Source organism: Colius striatus, chromosome 11, assembly GCF_028858725.1.
Source record: "Colius striatus isolate bColStr4 chromosome 11, bColStr4.1.hap1, whole genome shotgun sequence".
NCBI classification, from domain to species: Eukaryota; Metazoa; Chordata; class Aves; order Coliiformes; family Coliidae; genus Colius; species Colius striatus.
Genome location: NC_084769.1, coordinates 10,933,060 through 10,956,810, shown reverse-complemented (window position 1 = coordinate 10,956,810; position 23,751 = coordinate 10,933,060). Strand labels below are relative to the sequence as shown.

The 23,751-nt window shown below is 47.1% G+C and overlaps 2 protein-coding genes across 2 annotated transcripts in view; one reads left to right on the top strand and one right to left on the bottom strand.

The window, feature by feature from the left end:
• LOC133626355 (TGF-beta receptor type-2-like) overlaps nt 1-11,817 on the top strand; it is a 34,617-nt gene extending 22,800 nt beyond the window's left edge. Inside the window, exons 3-7 of the mRNA XM_062004811.1 lie at nt 1,245-1,447; nt 5,200-5,987; nt 6,103-6,244; nt 7,386-7,513; nt 11,323-11,817. Of these exons, the coding sequence (XP_061860795.1) occupies nt 1,245-1,447; nt 5,200-5,987; nt 6,103-6,244; nt 7,386-7,513; nt 11,323-11,535 (1,474 nt within the window). The 3' untranslated portion in view covers nt 11,536-11,817. The remainder of the gene's footprint in view (nt 1-1,244; nt 1,448-5,199; nt 5,988-6,102; nt 6,245-7,385; nt 7,514-11,322) is intronic.
• Nucleotides 11,818-15,717: 3,900 nt separating this feature from the next.
• The window catches only part of OSBPL11 (oxysterol binding protein like 11), a 44,754-nt gene continuing 36,720 nt past the window's right edge, over nt 15,718-23,751 (bottom strand). Inside the window, exons 11-13 of the mRNA XM_062005007.1 lie at nt 19,586-19,768; nt 18,997-19,150; nt 15,718-17,690 (exon numbers count right to left, since the gene is read on the bottom strand). Coding sequence (XP_061860991.1) covers nt 17,613-17,690; nt 18,997-19,150; nt 19,586-19,768 — 415 coding nt within the window. The 3' untranslated portion in view covers nt 15,718-17,612. The remainder of the gene's footprint in view (nt 17,691-18,996; nt 19,151-19,585; nt 19,769-23,751) is intronic.

Here is a 23,751-nt window from a genome sequence, read left to right as displayed (position 1 = left end):
AACCTTCTCTGGTGCAAGGGGGTGTTACACGGAGCTGAAGAAATACACAGCGATCAATCAAACAGCAACAACAACAACCACCAGCTTTCTTTTTGAAATAAAGAAGAAATTCCCTAGAAATGTCCAGAACCAATGCTTTTACCTCCCTCTAAACTAACAAAATGGAAACAAGGAGGAGCCAGAGCTTATTTCCTATCTGAGCCCCAGGACTCCCCTGCCCCAGGCCCTGTGAGGACCAGGCCATTATTGGGTGACAGCAGTTTGCAGTTGGAGTTGCTTGGTGATTGAAGCTGTGGTATAAACATCAACACAGCCCCACAGTCAGGCAGTGCTATAGCCTTCAGGTTATAATTTGGCAACTCCAAAATTCTAGCTGCTTCTAGAAATAGCCCTGACCAGCAACTGAGGGGCTGTACTGCTGCAGGCCGCTGGAGGCAGAGCAAATGGTCCTGCAAGGACAGGACATGGCAACCAGCAGTTAGCCCAGAGAGAGCCCAGGAGGTGAGATGACACAGGCAGGTCATAGAATCATAGAATAATACCAGTTGGAAAAGATCTTTAAGACCATTGAGTCCAACCAGTCATCTCACACTGCCAAGCCCATCACTAAACCATCTCCCTCAGTACCTCATCTATGTGTCTTTTAAATATCTCCAGGGATGGGGATTCCACCACTCTTCTGGGCAGCCTGTACCAGTGCTTAACAACTCTCTTGGCAGGCATTTCAGCCCACACATCCCCATTTCTGCCATGGATGGGTGAAATTTGGGCAGCAGAGACCCCAGCCCCTCCTGAAGCAGAGGTGTAGTAGATTGCATTGTAGCAGAGGTGACATATGAGGGGGAACCCTTATTTTGGAGAGTTTTCTTAGGACAATACAGCCCTAAAACCTGCTGGCTTAGCAGTTGGTGTTAGTAAAAGAGGAACTTTGCCCCAAATCCTGTGCAGGACACTCAGCCTTAGGGTTGGCACTACCTAATCTAAGGCATGATTATGAATTGGTGAATGATTTCCTGGAAATAATCAGAGTCTCTAGCTCACATCCTCCTACTGCCCTGAGCTAAACATTTCTCTTTTCATTATTTGGAAGAAACCAAGGGCTTTAACAAAGAGTTGTAACGGAGTCGCTGCAAATAAGTCATTTCCTCCACAGCTTAAAAGGAATGGCCTTAACCCCAGGTTGAAGGTGACACAAAGGCTGAGCTGCTGGACTAACGCTTTGTTGGTTCATTTGGCACACACAGGAGACAGGACAACGAGAGCATCCGGATCAGCACGCTCTGCCACAACCCCCACCGCCCCATCGAGAACCTCATGGTGCCCAACTACAACACCTCACGCTGCATCATGACCCACCAGCCCAGCCAGGATGGGGTCATCTACATCTGTGGCTGTGTGGATGAGCAGGAGTGCAACGACAAACTCATCTTTGAAAACCACACCAATGGTGAGTGCTTCTGCTGCTGGTACTCGTGAGGGGAGATGCACTCAACGCCGATGACAAGTGACTTGTATTTGCAGTAGGAGATGCAGTGGCAGAAAGAGCAATTTCTTTGATCTCTCTATATAGAAGCCAGGTAAAATTTGTACCCTGTTACTTACTGAGCCCAGTATCTCCTCTGTGACTAAACCATCTCTCCCAGCAGTGCCTCCAGCCCTGGTCACAGAATCACAGAGTCTTAAGGTTTGGAAGGGACCTCGAGAGATCATCCAGTCCAACCCCCCTGCCAGAGCAGGACCACGTAGAGCAGGTCACACAGGAACTCATCCAGGTGGGTTTGGAATGTCCCCAGAGAAGGAGACTCCACAATCCATCTGGGCAGCCCCTTCCAGTGCTCCTCACCTGAACAGGGAAGTTTTTCCTTGTATTTCTTTGGAACCTCTTATGTTCCAGCTTATACCTATTGCCCCTTGTCCTATCATTGGCCATCACTGAGAACAGCCTGGCTCCATCCTCCTGACACTCACTTTTTACATATTTGTAAACATTAATGAGGTCGCCCCTCAGTCTCCTCCCAGCTAAAGAGCCCCAGATCCCTCAGCATTTCATCAGAAGGGAGATGCTCCGCTCCATCATCTTGGTGTCCCTGCACTGAACTCTCTCCAGCAGCTCCCTGTCCTTCTTGAACTGAGTGGCCCAGAACTGGACACAACATTCCAGATGTGGTCTCATATCTAGAAACATCACACCATGGAAAGTGCACCGTATCTCTTGGTAGGCCATGCCCCTCTGCACAGGCCAAACCACCCAGGGAAGCCAAAAGCTGGTATAACCTGGCGTGGGACAACACTCCGAAACCTTTAAATAAGTGGTGTTGGAGCAAATCCTGCCCCAGCACATCCACAGACACCGTGGTGTTCACCAACCAAGAAAGGTGGTGGTGCCAGAGCACCATGGTGCCTCCCCTCCCGCTCCCTGGGGATCTCTGCCATGGTGTTTCTCTCGGGCATTGCCACCCCAGAGCAGCACACACACATGAGAGTGGCTTGGCACGTTCCTCCTGCAGATGGCTGGAGATCCAACAGGAGCTGTAAATCCACAGGAGGGAAAACTAGGAAGCAACTTGTTTCTGTACCTTGGGAGGGGCATATACTCCAGCTAGATCCTGAGCCTCTGAGGGCTTGTCCAAACCTCCCTACCTCCAAATGGACCAGGTTTATCCAAGTGCCCATCAAGACCTGCAACAAAAACAAAGTGAAACCCCTCTGATTTTCCATACTTAAGAGATGCTGAAAACGAGCCTGAGCATAACCTGCAAGCCAGGGGCACAGCTTCTCCCCCAGCACCAGGAAAAGAGAGAGAAAAAAAGGAAAACCAGCTAAAATGCAAATTGTCAGAACAAACAGCCACTTTGAACGCAGGCAAACGATGCTAAATTTGGCAGCCCCTTGCTGCTCCCCCAGCCAAACATAACAGGTACACACACTTCTAGGGATAGTGGAGCCCCAGAGGCGATGCTGGGATACGTAATTTCACACAAAAATGACAAGTGGCTCATTGGAAATGCCACCCCCACCAAAGGCTGCCACAAGCAGCCGCCTCCTCCCCCGCCAGCACACACAGGGCTGGGCCTGGCAGCGACAGCAGCACAGGCCTCCAACCACTGTCTCCTCTCTGATTTGGTTCATGGGACAAGCCCCAGGCTCTGAGACCCCATCCTTCTCCTTTAAAGGATCATTTGCATTGTAAGTAGTAACTTACACTTATTTCCAGTGGTATGGACTGAGCAGAGGAATATCAGACAAACGTTTCTCTGGCCGGTGAAGAAGGCAAATTTCCCCCTCCCCTTCCTCCTTGATTTCTTAAGCCCTGCTTCCATGTCTGGGCTGCTGGGTGGCACTGCCCCAGTGCCAGGGCTGCAGGACACCTCTTCAAGGCTCAGACACCACCCTGATGAACACACAAAGACATCATTTCTTAAGGCTGTGAAAGCAGGAGCCCACCTTGGGAAGATGCTGGGTAGAGTCCTCTCCACACCTGCGCCAGCTGAGCCTGGCCCTGGAGGTTCATCTCCCCTCAGCAGTCATGGGAAGACAAGGTGTGGGTTTACAGACCCACAGTTACGTAGCTACATTTGCTCTCTGTGGAAGGCATCCAAGCTGTGCTGCAACACCTCCACGTGCAGGGGCTTCCATCAGGAAAGCCTCACAAAGGTAAAGCCTCGTCCTCACCAAGAAATTTCCTCCAGTTGTGTTAACCCCCTTTTCAGGATTCCAGCACATACTCCCTTAAAAACATCTCCTCTTTCTTCAGAGAGATGAGATCTTAAGCATCGGGTAAATCCATTAAAGCAGTAGGTGATATCCAGGCCTAAACCTTTCCAAAATAAACATATTCCTGAGCTGGTTATTGATTTATATCAGCTGAGGTTGATCTCGCGGTTTGAACCCGATGCCTATTTTAGAAACGCTTTCACAGCCCTGCAGAAATTAGCTGCAGCACAGTTTTTTGAACTTGGCCAAGGAAAATAGCTCAACGCTCTGTTTTTCCAGAACCTGAATTACGATCTGCACACACACACTCTGAGGTCAAGCAGCGAGAGTTTTGCTTATGGAATGATTCTTATCCCTCTTCCCCTGGGTTATTATACTTGGCAGGAAAAGCTCTGAGTAAGATTTTACTTGAATATCTCTACTGAAGTCAGCATGTTTATTCCAGGAATCGTGGACATCAAAGGATCAGACAATTATATGTTGTGCGAGGGTTAGGGCTTTTTGTGTGCACATCCCCCCTCCTCCTTTCCTCCATGATCTGAGGGCTGACAGGGGTTTAAAAGAAATAAAACATGAGCAGCCCTCCCCAGGCTGGTGACGGGGGTTGTTGTTGTAACGCAGTGAGGAAGGAGATGCCAACGCTGGCAGACAGCCCTGAAATGGTGCTGCTTTACATGAGATGTTATGCAAAGTGTCCCAGTATGCCCCTGGGCTTGGAGGTCCTGCACACTGCCCATCCCTCCAGCATCTCTCCTGGCTCTCTGGGCACTACAGGGGACCAGCAAAGCTCCAGCCCCAACCTCCTCAGAGATGTGCTCTGTTTGAGCCTTGCCTCAGCCTTTAAACACCTGGACGTGAGGAGGATGGGGCGACACATTTTTCGGTAGTGTCCAGCCATAGGGCAAGTGGAAACAGACATAAGTTGGAGCACAAAAAATTCCACTTAAACACAAGGGAAAACTTCTTTCCTGTAAGGGTGAGGGAGCCCTGGCACAGGCTGCCCGGGGAGGATGTGGAGGATCCTCTGGAGTTTTCCAAACCTGCCTGGATGTGTTCCTGTGTCCCCTGATGGAGGGGAACTTGCTTTAGCAGGAGGTTTGGACTGGATGATCTCTGAGGTCCATTCCAACCCCTACCATTCTATGATTCATCACTGTTAGTTCCCCTCATCCTGAGCACACACAGCACTCAGGAACCCCTAAAGGGCAGCCGAGCCCTGTAGGTGGTAGTGGCAGGGTCTCACGTTCCTCAAGCCCCAGCTGTTCTGAACCCTCACTTCATAAATGGAGTTAAATTTGAGACCTAAACCAAGCAACCCCCTTAAGTGCCTCCACCTGTGTTGTCTGCGGGGCTGGGGTCTGGGCAGGCTGCACACTGCGGCCCCTCAAAGGGCTGCGCTTCATTAACAGCTTCGCTCCTTTCCCCCTCTCCCCGTGTGATGAGGAGCTTTGCAGAGCCGCAGCGCCTTCGCTTTCCTCCCCACAGGCTACTCCATGCTGCAGAGCAAAGAGGTGATCCCCGTGGCCGCCATCAGCCTCCTGCCGCCGCTGCTGGTGGCGGTGATGATCACGGTGACGTTCTACCTGTGCCGCACGCAGAAGCGGCGCAAGCGGGCCAAGGCGTGGGGCGGGAAAGCGGGGCAGCCCCTGGCGCTGCCAGAGCCGCCCAGGGCTGCCGAGCAGGAGGAGAAGCTGTCAGTGCTGATGGACGAGAGCCCGGGCAGCGCCGGCCCCGTCGAGCTGCTCCCCATCGAGCTGGACGAGATGGTGGGCAAAGGGCAGTTCGCGGAGGTGTGGAGGGCCAAGCTGAGCCACAGCCGCTCGGGGCAGTACGAGACGGTGGCCGTGAAGATCTTCCCCTGCGAGGAGTACTCCTCGTGGAAGAACGAGAGCCAGATCTTCACCGACGCCAGCCTCAGGCACGACAGCGTGCTGCGGTTCCTCACCGCCGAGGACCGGGGCGCGGGGCCCCGCCGCGAGTACTGGCTCATCACCGCCTACCACAGCCGGGGCAACCTGAAGGACTACCTGTCCCGCCACGTGCTGAGCTGGATGGACCTGCAGAAGATGGCGGGCTCTCTGGTGAGCGGGGTGGCCCATCTCCACAGCGACTACACCGCCTGCGGCAGGCCCAAAATCCCCATCGCCCACCGCGACATCAAAAGCACCAACGTGCTGGTGAAGAGCGAGCAGGAGTGCGTGCTCTGCGACTTCGGCATCGCCATCCGCCTCGACCCTTCCCTCACCGTGGACGACTTTGCCAACAGCGGGCAGGCAAGTGGGGCCGGGCAGCCCTCCCTGGGGGGACTCTTTGCACACCAGCCCTGCTTGCCCCGCGGCTGAAACCCTCTCGCAGCCCTGCTAACGCCTTTCTCCTCTTTGCCCACAGGTGGGCACTGCCAGATACATGGCCCCGGAGGTCCTGGAGTCCAGGGTGAACCTGGAAGACCTGGAGTCTTTCAAGCAGATGGATGTCTACTCCATGGCCCTCGTTTTGTGGGAAATGGCCTCCAGATGTGAAGTGGTAGGAGGTAGGAGCGTGGCACCAGGGGTGCACCCCTTTGCTCCCTTCCTCCTTGTACAGGGATGGGGCCCATCTTGTGGCACGGGATCTGATTTGGGGTGGCTCAGGTCTCCAAGCTGTCAGCAGATCACAGAATCTTAAGAGGTGGAAGGGACCTCGAAAGATCATCTACAGTCCAATCTCCCGGCCAGAGCAGGACCACCTAGAGTAGATCCTCCCCCACAGCTGCCTGCCCCGTGTGACGTGGCTCAAGGGGCCTGGCTGGGTGACAGAGGAGCAGGACAGCACCCCTGGGGGGTGGGCATCAGGTCCAATCCCCACTCAAAGCCAGTGCCCACCAAGTCAATGCTGGTGATGCAAAGCAAATCTCACAGGAAGAGCCAAAGCTGCCTTCCCCTCCCCAGCCACAAGAAGTTTTTTTCAGACACCACCTGCAGCCTGTGCTGCAACAGAGACTCACAAGCTCCAGCCTCCAACAGAGCTACGTCCCTCCTCCCTTCCCACAGCCCATCCTGGCATCTGAAATCACATGTAGCAGAACATTTCATTAACTACCCTGTTTCCTCCTTCCCTCTCTCCTCAGCTCTCCCTGGTTCCTTCCCTGTCCCACCTACTCACAATACAAGCCCCAGAGCTGCAGGAAGCCCCAGGACTCAGCGAGCAGGCTGCCTCAGCTGCCCTGCATGCCCCACACCCACCCGTGAGAGCCCCTTGCCTAGCTCAGATGCCCTGCTGCATCCTTTGCTCCCAGCCCATCCCTCCCCACTTCTATTTCACCTGCACTCCCATCCAGGAAGGAGCTGGCAAAAACAAGGGTGGCCTCTTCTCCTCGGCTTCCCACAATGTGAGGTTGCTCTTCTGGAAGGGCCGTTACTCCTCTAAGCCAATTCATGCCCACAGCAAGAATCTGGATGCTGGTACCACAGTCATCTCTCCCCTCTGTCACCGGTGCAACACATTTTACCTGCTCAAAATACATCTCATGCAAAGACAGACCAAGTCCTCTGTAGTGCATCTCAGGTTCAGGAAGGTGGTCAGATGGTTCCTTGGTCCTGTCTCTGAAAACAACCTCTACAGGGAAACCTACGTTCAAATCCATCTTCAGATCTCTGTGTTCATCCTGTAATGCTGCTGTTGCTTCCTTGCAGAGGTAAAGAATTACGAACTGCCTTTTGGGTCAAAAGTGCAGGAGCAGCCCTGTGTGGACACTATGAGGGACATCGTGCTGCATGGCAGAGGGCGACCCGAGATCCCCAGCAGCTGGCTGGTGCATCAGGTAAGCTGGGAGGAGCTGGTTCAGAAAAGAGCAACCCACGTTGTCCCATGGCACTAAACCAAGCCATTAAAGTTCTAATCACAGCAAAAGCAGGAAGAACTCCTGGGCCCTGCTTCCAGCTCCCCTTTGGCTGTCTGAGTCTAATTAAGCCCCTCTAGATCCACTTCCCTGGTGTGTAAAAGACACCTGGGAGGGGTACGGCAAAGACTATTGATCAATAGCCTTGGTTAGGAAGCATTACAAATACCAAGTGATAGTATTCAGTTACCCTGAGGATTACAGCAAAACAGAGCACTTCAGTGCAGGCTCTTCTCATGAAACACTGACTCATTTGAGTCCACCCCACTTCTCCCCTAACCACTATACCCAGAAAGCTCAGCTCAGAAAACCTGCAGCCCCTCGCACACAGCCATCTCACAGCAGGCACAGCAGAGAGGGAGCTGCAACCAGCCTTCTGCCTGCTTGGTTGGGGAGGTATCAAGCTCAAAATTACCTCTAACATGAGAGGTCATGACCTGGCACATTAGAAGATTTCCACTTCTAAAAGGAAAGGCAAAGCAGGAAGCATCTCCCTCGAGTGAAACAACCAGGAAACACGGGTGAAGCTGAGAGCAGGGAACGTGCCAGGCTTGAGTCTTGCCAAGGGAAAGTCTTTCGGCAACCTTCAGCTCAGGTCTGAAAGCAAACTGTTTCAGCCCAGAAAGCATAACCCAGTGCTCTGGAACAGAAACACTTCAGCAGTGATGAGCTGTGCTCTGCGGAAAGCTCCACAAGCACATCCAGACCAACCACCTCCAGAAGCACAGCCACCTCCTGGCCCTGCCAGGGGCCCCTGTCCCCCCAGCTCCAGTACTGTCTTCCACACGCTGAGGACACAAGGGGTATGAGGCACAATGACCACGGTTTCCAAACCTTGCCTGACTTTGGTATCTCTTAAATTTCATATCCCATGTGGAAAAACACCATCTGCTGACCAACAATGCTGTTCATCTGAAAAACAAGCTGCAGCATTGAGCCTGCTGGCTCCTAGAGCCCTGCAGTGTTTAGGGCATCATTTTGCAGCAGCCATCCATAAAACACACCGCTGCTGCTTCCACTGCCTGGATGGCACATCACGCCAGGCTTTTCCAAAGGAAAGCTATCATTTCATACTCTTAAGAGACCATGTGCTCCCTACAACATCTCCACTCAAAACCATGCTTGTCTGAAGACTCACACCCAACCTGACCCACCAAAGCTGCAAACAGAATCAAATGAATCGGTGGTTTCTGCTGGAGCAGCAGTGAGTTCAGTCAGCAAGTCCATTGCTAAAGTTCACCCAGCCTTTTTCCTTGATGGAGGCAAACGCAGGGACTTCAATCAGCACTACTACATACTTGAAGCCTTTGAGCATTCATCTCTGACATTCACCTCCCAGAGTTTCTGATAAACTTTGAAACCACAGGGAAAACACACAGCGGGGTTTGGTTGTCAAAACCCACACTCTTCTGGAGCCTGGCTGTAACTGTGCTGTTGGCTGAGCCCCAGGGGGGCTGACTGCAGTCACCTCCAAGAAATAACAGTGTTGTTGTTGGGCTGGCCTAGCACATTAACAGAACAAGACTTGGAAGGTGCTATAACTTTTATTAGAGCACCTGATGTTCACTGGGGAAGAGAAATAGAGAAGCCACATTGAGTTCCTGAAAGTTTGCACCTGACTCAGTTGACTCAACGAACATCTCCTTAGGAGGAAGGCTCCACCAGCTGATCTCCCCAGGATGAGGGATGGGGCAGCACCATCTGCTGGGAAGCAGCAGAAAGCCACCCCTTTGTGCCACTCCTGGTGCCAATGGTTTCTGGACCTGCTGAGGAAGCAGTGGGCGACATCACGGAAGGGCAATGCCAGAATTGCTCACCTGAACGGGAAGCACCCACTGCTGTTCCCAGCGATGGAAAGAAGTTTGATGCAGAGCTCCAACTGCTGCTTTCACATTTCAACCATTAGGATCTCTCTCAGCCAACCGAGGACTTCCATTGTTGGCTGTGGTTTAAGATTTCCAGCAAACCCAAGCGTTGTTTTCCCTGATGGAGCTGACTCACCCAGCGTGCTGCCCATCAGCAGCTCCAGGAAAACAGTTTGAAAGGTTGCACAATAAAGCCAACTGAAGAATCCATCTCCGAAGCTTCCCAGGTAGCTTATAAACACCTTAAGCTCATGCTTCTGCCTTGTTTCACACCCCACATTGTTTTTAAAAGTGGTTGTTTAGGCCAGGTAAGTTACCAGATGTGGTTCACGAAGCAGCTGGACAGATCGTTGCACTGGCACAACCGAAGGGCAGGAAGGAACAATGGGAGCTTAAGTCAATATTGTCACTAAAAATACACTTGTAAAACACAGCATCCTTTGGAAACCTGAAATATCAGATTTAAATCCCAAACCAAGTCCATTTTGTGAGCCTAACAAGGTGTTCCAGTTGTACCCTTCAAAAGAGCGTCACTGCTCTTACATTACAAGGCCAACTGCCCTTAAATGCCACAATGTCAGAGCAAAATAAGCACAGGAAAACCTCAGCAACTAAACCACGTGACAGTGCCATGTTCTGTTTGAGAAAAGGTTTATTTTAAAAGCTTCAGCTAAGCTAGCTCATTTCTGCACATTAATCAATTCTCCTCAAATCCTTTCAACTAAGCTAATAAATGAGGGATGTTAAGAGGTACTGAAACACCATCTGTCAGTTTTACTGCACAATCCTGCTCTCTCCCATCTGTGTCCATGATGAGAGGTTTTGTACAAGGAACCTTAGCAGAAAGGCACAAGTTCAGAGGAAGGTGCAGGAGAGATGACACCACTAGTACATCCCTGTAGGACTTGCATTTTCCTCTTGTGTTGGTCTATATGAGACTTTTGGGGTTCTTTTAGTTGCAAGCACACAAAACTCATGAAGCTTTATTTAGAATAATGATTTTTCCACTATGTTGCAAACTTGGTTGACAATGATGCACAAAGCATTACTGCATGATAGGAATGACAGAGGCAAAGGGAGGTCCAACATAGCTCCTGGTGCCAGCTGTGTCACTAGCTTGAGTGGAAAAATACCAGCTGAACATTGCCATTTTGTTTCTAAGCCCAAAATACAGGGACTCTTTTCAGAGCACTAACACAACTGGGGAAAAAATACATTACCAGGAGATATAATCCTTGTAACAGAGAGGAACTGAGCATGTTCTGCAGCACATGGAGAAGTGCCTAATGCCACCCAAACCAGGACACTGCTCTGTGGTGAGAAAACAAAGTTCAGCTGGATGCTGCAATGAGTATTGGGCATACACTAAAACAAGAAGTCAGATTTAAGAAGTTTAATTCCAAACTTTGCTTCTGAAGCTCCTCCTGCCCATCCCCTCCATCCAGGTGGGACAGCCAGGGCATGAAACCCAGAGAGCTGGGCTCTGCTGCCAGCCTGCAGGTCACCCCCTGCGACTCACCTGGTTTTAGGATGCTCTGATCTGAACCAAGACAGGAGATGGAGTGCTTATTACCTTCCAGCCCCAATTTAAAACCCACAGTCAACACAAACAGCTTCTAGGGAAGATTTCCAGGGAGTGTGGAAGTTGCTGAGGACCAGATCCCAGGCGAGCTGAGGCTGCTGCTCAAAGATAAGCAGTGCCAGTGTGGATGCAAGTGTTGGTGCTTGCCACAACTCACCAAGGCTGGTTCCTCATGTGCTTAAGCTTGGCCAGAACAGTGTTTCTGTTGCAATTGCATTACATCAGCTTCTGCCTCCTCTTCCTCCTGCCTTCAGCTGTTAACCTCAGCCCCTCTCTGCCTGCAGGGCATGCGCTTCCTGTGCGACACCATCACAGAGTGCTGGGACCACGACCCCGAGGCTCGCCTCACCGCCCACTGCGTGGCCGAGCGCTTCAACCTGATGGCACAGATGGATTGCGATGACATCCTCAACAACAACACGGACAACGAGGCCACCAAAACAGCTCCTCCAGGAGGGGAGAACCAGGACTGGGATGGGAGCAGAAACACGCAGTGACACAGCAGGCAAAAAGCCTCCTCATGAGAAACGACGGGAGAAGTGAGAGGCATTTAGCCCACAGGGAAAAAACCTCTCACTCCGTTGTTCCAAATGGAACTAAGACCTAGTGCATAACTTATTTATAAGATCTGTTTCCTCCCACAGATACAGTGAACTGTGGAATCAATACTTTGAAGTGCAACATTATAGATGAACTGATTTTGTACTTACTTTAAATGTATAATGATGCAAAGCATCCCTTCTCTTGTTTTATAAAATAACTGTTTAACCTTTCATTAATAAGCACCTGAATTCCGTGTCTATCTCTTGGAGTCCTTCCACATTGCCATCACAGGTTTCTCTTCTGACTGCTTGTTCTGCAGAGATCAAGACAATTTTCATTTTTCTTTAGTGGCCTACAAACATACACACACAAGAAATCTGTTGTAGAAGCAGGAGCAAACACACCTAGAGATGTAACACAGGCTCGGTGGAAGAAATGCTGGTACCCAAGAAAACCACTCACTGATCAGACAGACCTTGATACAGTGTAAAGACTGCCAGATAATCCAGTTTGCAAAGGTCTGATTTTCTGCAGCTCCAACACACCTTTTTGCACTGGGAAACTTCTGGGTGCCCTGGATAGTTTAGGTGAGTGCATGAAGTTCCTCGGATAGAAAGTCACCAGTGTAAACACTGCAGTGTGAGTCCAAGAATCCTCCATACAGGCTGTCCAGGCAATTCTTTGCATGTATTGATTCAGTTCCCAGCCACCTCTGGCCAAGAGATTTGTGCCATGGTAATAGCATCCAGCAAGACAAATGTGTTGGCTAATTCTTGCAACTCTTTCACACTCCCATGCTGTGTTACTCAATCTGAAGGAACAAGATCAGGCAGAACCAGGGCCTTGGCTCCTGTAAGCACCATACCAAGCTGGGCTGCCTCTGTCCTGGAAAGGCCAAAACAGGTAAGTTACACCTTGTTCAGAACCTGGGCTCTGAGCAAGTCTTAATCCTTCCACCCTCAGGAACAAACGGTAATAAAAAGCTGCTCCCAAGAAGCCCTGCAAGCTCATACCTGACACTCACCTACACAGAGGTGTATCTCTCAGGATAGCACAGAGAGGAACACTGCTTGCCAGCACACAGCTGTGGGGATCAGCCCCTGCTGAAGGAGGAAGGGAGAAAACCCTAGGACAGGCACGAGCTTCCCAACAGCCAAGGCTCCCCAGGGTGAAGCTGGGAAGCAGATCTGCAGGGCTGTTCAGGCTTTCTGAAATGCACAGTTATGATAGCACCAGCCCATACAAAAAGCTTTTCTTCTCTCCCTGTTGTTTCCACCTCTTTGGACTGTTGCCACAGCTCCTAAATTAAAAGTCTAAACCAAAACTGTCTCTAAACCATTCAAAGATGGATGGAAGGGGAATGAATTAGGCTGCATCAAATCTAAATAACAGAAACTTACTTCAACTACCACATGTAAGGCTCCATCTGCAACTGTGACTATAGCTTTCATTCTCTCTAGCTCCCTACCTGGCTGCTACCTCCTGCCATCTTAGACTGTTTCAAGCTAACCTTTTTCTCTTGAAGCATATCCTCTCCACTTTGCCATAAATACCCTTTCCACCCTTCTCATTACAGTCTCATTTATGCTTAAGAGAAACTGAGAGCACAGGGGAGCTTTTCATAGAATCGCAGAATGTTAAGGGCTGGAAGGGACCTCAAAAGATCATCCAGTCCAACTCCCCTGCCAGAGCAGGGCCACCTAGAGTAGGTCACACAGGAACTCATCCAGGTGGGTTTTGAATGTCTCCAGAGAAGGAGATTCCACAACCCATCTGGGCAGCCTGTGCCAGTGCTCACTCACCCTCACGGGGAAGAAATTCTTCCTTGTATTTCTTAGGAATGTCTTATGTTCCAGCTTGTACCCAATGCCCCTTGTCCTACCACCAGACATCACTGAGCACAGCCTGGCTCCATGCTCCTGACACCCACCCTTTACATATTTGCAAACATTAATGAGGTCACCCCTCAGTCTCCTCCCAGCTAAAGAGCCCCAGATCCCTCAGCATTTCATCAGAAGGGAGATGCTCCACTCCATCACCTTTGTGTCCCTGCACTGAACTCCCTCCAGCAGCTCCCCATCCTTCTTGAGCTGAGAGGCCCAGAACTGGACACAATATTCCAGATGTGGTCTCATGAGGGCAGAGTAGAGGAGGAGAACCTCTCTCGACCTACTGCTCACAGCCCTTCTCATACAGCCCAGGATGCCATTGCCCTTCTTGGCCATGAGGGCACATTGCTGGCTTATGCTCATCCTGCTGCCCCCAGGACTCCCAGGTCCATTTCCCCTACACTGCTCTCTAACATGCACACAAAAATGTAAAACTGTGGGAACATACCAAACTGCTCCCAGACTGTCCAACCTTTCCTCTCCCTAATATTCACTGCAGAAGCTCCCCTACCAAGTTTTGTACCAAGTTGTTTGGATTCAACGTAGATGAATAAGTTTACTTGTTCTTCTCAATTTCCATTCAAGAAGCTTCAAAAGACTCCCTGGGCTGTTTTTCCCCACAGGTGACTGGGACAGAGGATCAGTCCATGGAAACCAGATATTGAAGTCTGCACCTCTGATTCTGATGGCTGAAACCCCAGTTCTCATGGGGAGAGAGATTTTACCCTAGGCTGGACAGTTTATGCTGTAAGCAAAGTGAAAACAGAATCACACAATCACAGAATGGCAGGGGCCAGAAGGGACCTTCTAGAGATCATCCAGTCTAACCCCTACTAAAGCAGGTTCCTCTCAATCAGGTCACACAGGAACACGTCCAGGCGGGTTTGGAAACCTCCAGAGAAGGTGACTCCACACCTTTCTTGGGCAGTCTGTGCCAGGCCTCTGTAACAGTCTCAATCTATTCCCCTTCCCATGCCTAAAATCTTGAATACTCTGATTTACAAATTGCTTTTTTGTTCCCCATGAAGACCAAGTCCAGAACGGAGCTCTCGGGACCTTGGCCTGGATGCCCACGTTACCTAGGAGCCATTTGCTGCATTCCATTTTCCCTGAGCAACAGGGTAGGCAGCACCTCTGAACAGTGACTTTAAGCTCCAAGATCTGTTTGTAACTCACAGAACCTAAAACCACTGAAATCAGTAAGAACTTTGCTTTTAATTTCAGTGGAGCCCAATGAAGCCAAAGAGACAGAAGGGAACCTAAGCTGAAACTCCATGTTTTGCCACACACTGCGGTTCTAGCAAAGATCTACCCAGGGGGCAGCAGCGAGCCCTTCCCTTCGCTCCAGAAGGTACAAGAAGGAAACAACAGCAGTTACGCAAGAGAATGAAATCTGGTCAGAGTTAAAAATACATCCATTAGTCCATCGGGTGCTTGCAACTCTCAAAAGAATCACATCAACGTCTTACAATGTAAGCTGGATATTCAGTGGCTACATTTCTTTTTTAAACTGTTTTCAAATCTGTCCTTTGTTTCCAGAAGGAATCAGACATTTGCTGCAGAACTAAATCCACATCAGGAAGCCATTCCAGTTCTTGTGATCATCTCAGCAAATGAAGGCTTTACCTTCTTTCCCCCCCTCCTAGCAGCACCCCCATCGTTTCATATATTTCAAAAGATTACTTCTTCAATGGGTCTATTTTTACACAACAAAATTGGTAACAGCTTTCTTAGTGTGAAGCCACAAGCATACCAAATGAGGGTGGAAGAGGAATAATTTGACTAATAATATTATATGAGGAACACAAATGGGTTTATGGTCAACACGGGAGTTTTTCACTGTTTCACAGCCATCACCTTGACAAATTCCCAGATCAGAGTTTCCAGCAGAGCTCAGTGACTGCTTTGTAAGTACATACTTCAATAAGCTCAAGTTTGATCCCTGGAGTATGCTCAGCTAATAATGGTTTGTTTTCTGGTCTGATCAGTGCAATATTAAAAGCTGGACCTTGCACTCCAGCCCTTGCTGTTTGTTCAAAGCAAATCTGCCATGTGACACAGATGAAACAACTATGAAATACACACGCTGTCAATTTAATTTTCTGTCCCTCCACCATCCCCAGTTTAGTGCAGGTACCAATGAACCATGGAAATTCACACTCTGCCACCACGATTCCTACCCTAAACCCAGGAACTGGCCAAGCAGCACACCCCAAATGTGCCACAAACCCAGAAACAAGGAAAAGGTTTTCAGTTTTATTTTTATTCCTGGTTAAACATGAAAGTGCCCAATGGATATCCAAAACTAACACAACAGGATGGTTGTATAGAATATCACAAACAGGACAGCAGGGCCTAAAACATTCTTCTGCTGGAGAATGTAGTTGCTACTCAAGTGCACAGTGCCAAAATATACCACTTTACGGGCCAAGAAAAGCCCAGACAGACAGATCTCCAGCATAAAAGGTAACAACAACCTACTCTTCCTGGTCACCTGATCTCTAGGAAAGCAGACAGAACAAATGAATCATTTTGTAGGTTTATTATCCCCACCCCAACTTCTCACAAAGGGACTATGACTCGCATTGAGATCTCAGTGCATTTCACAGCAAAGAAAATAAACATACAAGAGGACCAAGAGAGTTGTGCATAAACCAAAGTTCTTTCTCTTTTTTTTGCAGAATTTACAGTCTGTGTTGAAAGTTAACATGGTTATTTAAACCTTCTGATGCATTCTTACACTTGTATCTTTTGAGTGGAAAACATCTTACCAGATCACACAGTTGTGAGTTCTCAAGATGCTGGATCAGGTGCAGCCATTGCCATGGCTGGGAAGTGGCAGAATATGTTATATACACTGACTGGAAGACTACATCAGAAGAAGAAACAGATTAAGGCACCACTGTTGGAAAAATTAAGGTAGCTTGTAGTTACAACAATAACGAAAGCCATAATAACTACTATTCTTAATTGCCAGCAATTCTTAGACTTCAATAAAACAGTTATAAAAAAAACCCAAAGGATGTTTGTACCTGAATACAGTTTCCTGATATCTGATTGTGTTTCAAATCAATACCCAGTCCTCAGCATAATCAGCTTTTTTCTTTACAGTGGATGAAAAACCAGGACCTACAGTCTATGTATTCACAGGTCACATTTCACTGCTTTGTTCTGAGTAATACCACAGGAGAGAAAAACCAAACCAATCCAAAGGACAGTTTGTAACACTGATACTTCACCTCTGAGATGATTAGATGGGCAATTTAAATACAAAACTCTATGCTTTTCTGATCCTTTTGAAAGCCTTAGTCCTGGGGAAGGGAAGGTGGAGGAGGGGGAAACAAAAAGGCCAAACCTCATTACATTTATAACATGAGAAATACCAAAGTCACTCAAAGAGATTTAATAAAATCAGGAGTTGAAAAGTGTTCAAATTACTTTTCCAATTCAAGTCAATTATTTCAAGTATATTAAAACGTTTCAGAGGAAAAATTTCTCCATGGTTACAATTCTAATTGCTTTTATAAATCCATAAAAAAGAAAGGTAGTCTCTAGGTATATCCCATGTTCCTCAGATGCATGCACACATTCTCTCTGAAGGAAAAAAAAAGTTGTCACGATCCAGTTGTTTCTTAACACTGATTTCAGGCACATCTTCCAAATACCCCTCCAGTTTTCACCAAAAAATGTTAGTCTCTGGGCATAAAAGCAGCAGTTTTTTTGTTGCTGTTGTCTACACAAGTACTGAGCAGGTTTCAGTTATCAAAGAGCTCGACACAGATTCAGACAAAAAAGTTCTCAAGTCACTCCAAAATCCAGTAGTTCTTTCTTCTCTTAGGCAGCTTTTGCAATCAGATCTACTCAGAAGAATCTTACACAATTCAGATAAAATCTCTTGGGTCATACAAAAAAAACCACACTGGTTGAATGTACCTGGTGAGTTTGTCTCTACAACTTTTTCTTTTCCCCTAATTTCTTTTTTAATAGCTTTAAAGTGCCCTAGTATATTTATTTCTTTATGCTCATTTAAACTTTCATAATGACATAAAAAGGGGACACTCTGTGTGATTACTGTGGTTTGAGAGACAAGAGGAAAAGGAGAGGAAAAAAAAAATCAGAAATCTCATCTTAAAGCAGCTTTTCTAGTTAGTGTCCGTTTGCTGAGTTTGCACAGCAGAGCCTGATTTCCAGAGGGGTTTATGATAAACCCAGCCATCTCCCTGCAATTTAAAGAGAAAATATGGTTACAATAAAGACACTGCCTCAGGAGAATTCCCTTCACACAGCTACTAGATTGATAGCTGTAAAAAACAGCTTATACTTTTAACTCCTACACATTTAAGACCCAGAGATCACCACTGCAGCTTCTGGGACTGCTTCAGAACATGTAGGGACCCCTGCAGAGCCACGGTGCTCTCTGGAAATCGACTGCACTTGTAATTAACCCAGATGAAAAGCCACTCTTCCCAACTCCATGATCCAGATTACATCAAGAAGCCAAACAAGAAGGCAGCAGAGAGGCAGCTATCCAGGATTATCAACTCTGACACAGCCCTATTGCTTAGGATTAAGTTTAAACGTTTTCTCAGTAGATCTGTTATCTCGGATTACCCACAGAATTTCACCTCCTCTAAATCTAGATACTAACAGTATAGATAAATCTGAGCTAATCACACTAACATAGCTTTAGAAGACAAAATATTGGTGTTAACAGTCAGTCCTGAAGTTTAAAATACAAAACTGGAAGAATTCAAGGAAAAACCCAACTGTAGCCTATAAACCCTTGCTAGGTAACATGTGTGGGAAGAAGAGAAAGAAGGGGCAGTTACACTACTGCAATTTAACAGATAAAGCTTTGACTACAAGGAGAATCTAACTACAGCATAAATTTTAGTTGTCCTCCCCTCTTGCAAGGGGCTCAGCAATGGGTCTCACCTGAACCTCAGGCAAAGTCTATTTCAGAGTTACCATACTGGCAGCCCTTGGTCTTCCTGGGCAGGCTGCAGCTCACCTTGGTAAAAGTCTCACTCTATTTTTATTACCACCACCATTATTGAACTACAGGTTAAGCCAGTGAACAGGTAAGGCCCATCCAAAACATAACATACAAGAACAAAACAAAGTTCTAAGTTAAGATTGAACTTGTGGTCCTACTTGCTAGAAGGAATATCTTGGGTTCATACACACACATAAGCAGAACTAGTTCTACTGATTACCTTCTTTGGGTATTTATTGTTACAGTCTACGTACACATGTACACATAAAGCTGTTTTCCCTATGCCATGAAAAAGTGCCTGATGAAAGAAACCAGACCACAAAACAGGCAAAAGGAATCAAAGCCAAAAATATCTGGGAAGTGAAGGTTCAAGTCCCACCTTTAGACGTTTGGGAATGCTTATCTCACCATGGAGCTCAACTGTACAATCAAATGCCAAATACTCTGTTCTGACAGGACATGGACCCACATGTACATCAGCTTTCATTGTAGCTCTGCCTTCATCAACAGCTATCTGCTTGGGCACTTACTTCTTTAAGGAAGTATTTAGTACACCAAGGTGTTTCTGTTTCAGCACGAAGCCTCTCTTCATTCCTCTGTCGTTCCTCAAGGGCTCGCTTGTGCTCCGTGGCCTTATCAATGTCTCCATCCCGCAGAGACTCTGTCACATGCTGCCACAGCCTCCTGCAAAACAGATCGTTACATTTCCTTTCCAGTACAGGATTGCCACATGTAGCTCTTTCATGAACAGCAGCTCTCCCTCCACCTGTACACAACAAACCAACCCAGGCCCATTGCTAGAGATGTGTTATTCAACAAGCAGCTTCTTGTGAGGATCTCCCTTGTGAGGAGCTGCCCCACAGTGCAGCTGATAAAACACTCATAAGACAACACCGTCCATGAAGAAAGAGATGAGATAAACAAGCACGTGCCTGCACTTGGTTTTTTGCACATTTCATCATTCACTTGGGGTTTGTTTTTAAAAGAAAATAAAAAATTCAGCTCATTGCTGCTAAGAAATATCCACAAACAACATCTACACTCCCAGGTTTCCCCAAAGCATTCACCAGACTGCTCAGGACACAAAGGGTCAGACAACAGCCAACGTATGTACACTACCTGGACTCAAACGGTCCTTGTTTCTCCAGGGGCCGCACTCGTTTTCTCGTCACAGCCAGCTTGGTCAAGTCCACGTACTTTGTCTCCCCGTTGCTGTAGGTGAACTCCAGCACACTGTTCCACTCCCCCTGCACTCTGCACACCACTGTGTTCGTCAAGTTCTGCTTCACTTCACCTGTGACTCTAGGAAAGCAATTTAAGAGGCAGTGGATTAAAACACCCAAGGCCTATTCCTTGCATAACAATTCAACTTAATTCTGAATGAGGGTGCAAACTTCTCACACCATCTTGAAAAAGGTTAGCTACTTGAATTGCATTTGCATGGAGAAACTCCAAGAGTAAAGTGACTTTCACTCATTGCTCTAGTTATCTTCCTATTACTCAGGAAACTCCAGTACTCAGGAAACTCCAGTTTTGGCTTCAGCTTGAGCTTGTTTCAAATCTTTTAACTTAACTGAAAATGAAAAAGAAACTAACACAGGCTGGTTCACAGGCTACAAGCAGTTGATCATTTCCCTTTGAAAACATCACATCAGATACACAGTTCAGACTTAAATAAAAATTAAGCTTCCTAGCAAAATGTATCTCACTACCTGCTGGCACTTAACCTCATATCTTTACATCCCAATGTCCTCCATATGTAGGCGGTCTCATTTTTATGTTGCTCACATAAGCAGTAGGCACACAAAGACAGAAAGCAAGGTAGGAAACTAGGAGTCAGGAGAACTGAATTGCTTTTCTGTCTCTTTCCCAGAAACCTTTGGCAGTAACAAGATATTAAAAATGTCTTTCTAATATGCAATATTTCATTCAAAGCACAGATGCTCAAGTGTTACCATAATTACACACACTGATGGATAATTTTTTTCTCTGCATCAAGATCTAGCTGATAATAAACTAACTTTGAGCCAGCAATGTGCCCTCATGGTAAGAAGGCCAATGGTATCCTGGGGTGTATCAAGAACAGTGTGAGCAGCAGGTTGAGGGAGGTTCTGGTCCCCCTCTGATCTGCCCTGTTGAGGTCTCATCTGGAGCCCTGTGTCGAGTTCTGGGCTCCCCAGCTCAAGAGGAACAGAGAACTGCTGGAGACTACCAAGATAATCAGGGGACTGGAACATCTTCCTTATGAGGAAAGGCTGTGGGAACTGGGGCTGTTGAGTCTGGAGAAGAGGAGACTGAGGGGTGATCTCATTAATATTTACAAATATCTAAATGGTGGGTGGCAGGAGGTTGGGGCATCACTTTTTTCTGTTGTATCTAGCGACAGGACAAGGGGCAGTGGAAAGAAGCTGGAACTTAAAAAGTTCCATTTGAACATAAGGAAAAACTATTTAATTGTTGAGGTGAGGGAGCCCTGGCACAGGCTGCCCAGGGAGGGTGTGGAGTCTCCTTCCTTGGAGGTCTTCAAGACCCACCTAGACATGTTCCTATGCGACCTGATCTAGGTGAACCTGCTTCTGCAGGGGGGTTGGGTTGGACTGGATCTCTAAAGGTCCCTTCCAATTCTACCATTCTATGATTCCAAGACCCATCCAAAGACTTCCCTGACACTCACTTCATCCTGACTCAATGAGGAGTGGAAGTTTACCGAGCACAGCTAGCAAAAAATTACTACCCTCAAACAGAACTTTTCTCCCAGAGAGAGGAAACAAAAGTTTCTGCAAACTCTGCAAATGAGTTTTCCTGTAAGGTGCTGCAAGATTCATAAAGCACACTACCTCCAGTTCCAATTAAACTGCAATTACCTGTACACAAGCTCTCTACGACACACCACTCCAGTTTCTTGTATTTCAGTGCTCACACAGAGTACATGCTACACTTCCCTTTGCACTTGGGTTACATGCAGCTGCCAAAAGCTTGGCTGCATACCACTGGTTTGCTCTTATTTCCTTCAAGCAATTGCAGGCAAAAGAGTAGAGAGCAGCATTTCTGTGCCTCCTCCCTTACCCACACTGCCTGCATGGTGCCATGCTCAGAGAAGAAGGGAGCATAGGACACATAGATGCCACTTTCCTCCATCCATGTGCACTGGCCACTTCCAGCTGCATCTGCATCTACCTCACAAGCCCAGCACCAAAACAGAGAAATCAATTACTCTGGCAAAGAAACGAGTATCACAAGCCAAGCCTTCCACAGATAGGTACTAGATGCCAGTTACATCAGACTTGCAGGGAATCCCCAGGGCAAGAGGGAAAAGCTCACAGCTGGCTCAGAGCAGAAAGCAGCAGCCAGGGCTTTTGCCACATCTTGCACGTGCAGGAGGCAGATGGAGCCACACCACGGTCCAGCAGCCCAAACCCAATTTACCCTCACCAGAGAGATATTTAAAACAACCAACCAACCAAAGCACCAACAGAATGATAAGTATATGTTGCTCACACAGTTTTCTGTTAAAAAAACATTAAGATCTGTTCAAGAAAAGAAGCCAGAGTTAGAGCAACACAAGCAATAGAGGAACATTTACATTAAATTATTAAGCTCTTTTTTTTTTTTTTGTGGAAGTTAATAAGCACTAACAGTTTCTGAAAACAACTGAAAAACTAGGCAACAGGCAAGCAGCCTTCATTTTGTGCTGCATTTTCCTCCTGTGACTTCCTCACCAAAGCTATTACACGTGGTAGGAGTCCCTGTCTGTCTCCCAAAAGATGTCTGAACAGACTGCACCCACATGATGCCAGAGACCAGCCCTTTTGGCTTTACAGCTCTACCTTCACAACTTCAAGAGATTCATTTTTCAAAGTAGCATGTGGTTACAGCACGTCCAGTATTTTACTGGTGGTCTCTAAATTACCATCTCTGCTCAGCTTCAAGTAAGCAAAGTTACATCACTCCATAAAATAAGGTGCAGTATTGAGCTGCTACAGTAAGTTCTCATGGCAACCTGTATTTCTTCAAGTTGCATTGCTCCGTGACACACAACCATTCCCAGCATTGCAGATCACAGAATCTGCCCGAACTAATGTTGCTGACAAAGATCTGTTAGCACTTATTTGTAAGCTTGGCACAATTGATATATGCCTAGTTGTTCGTTATCATCATCCTCCATCTCATCAAGCTAAAGAGGTGCAGGACCAAGAAGCCAATATCTGAGGTCTACCAACAAGGGTCACTCTACAAAGAAAATAATCTATAGCATTGCCATAGCAACTGACTTGTGCTCTAAGTAACCATGACAACGCTGCTGCTTCCCCATCAAGAGATTCTTTTGGCAATGTCCAATCATCACCGTGTCAAATTTTTCAATAGTTAAAGTACCTTGAACAGATCTGTCTTTTAAAAGCCTCTACACCTCTGTGACTAACTTCAGAGAGACAAACAACAAAACAGTTTCCAAAATTAAACCATTGAAGTAGAATTCCATCCTATTGCTTCTGTTTTACGGTGCAACAGAAGCTGTTGCAAGGTGGAAGATGCATTGTAAGTAATGGAAACAAAAAACCCACATGATGTGTCACTTTAAAACTGTTTCCCTTGTGACAGAGCTACATGTAAGCTTCAGCTCTCCAGACACAAGCTATGCTCACAAGTTAAATTCAAAGCATGTATGGGAATGTATCAGGCAAAGGGAGGTTGGGGTTGGGATTTTTTGTTGGTTTTCCTTAAGCAATAAATGATGTCATATCCTACTATTTCAAGAAAAGCCATTTAGAGAAGACTGATGATTTTTTGCAAACAGAGAATGATTCTTGTTTTAAAAGTTCTGATGCTCTAGGTTGTTGCATATTTCATTATTAGAGGTAACAACACATTTAACCTAAGAAAGGTTTAAACAAGCACTGTCCAGTAAACAGACAAGTGAAAAATGCTCTAGAATAAGATATTCTTTGTGTGACTACCTACTTAATTTTCTCCTTCTTCAATTAATTATCCCTATATTAGCACCAGGCTAATCTGCAGCAGTCCTGCTATAAAACGTCTAAAAACCATCAGCATTAATGAGTTTCAAAAGCTTTTGCATCAAATGTGCTGACAGGTCCTTGAATCTGCTAGAAGCAACTCCAAGCAAACTTTCCCTTGATCTTCTTTCTTTTACATGTTAGTTTTTAAGCTTGCAAGCACAGGAATGATCACTACAAGGATTACCATTTGGTCTTTAAGAAAGGTATTTTGACCTACACATTTCCTTTAAGTTGCTTTAATTTCTTACACAAAAGCCTAAGACCAGT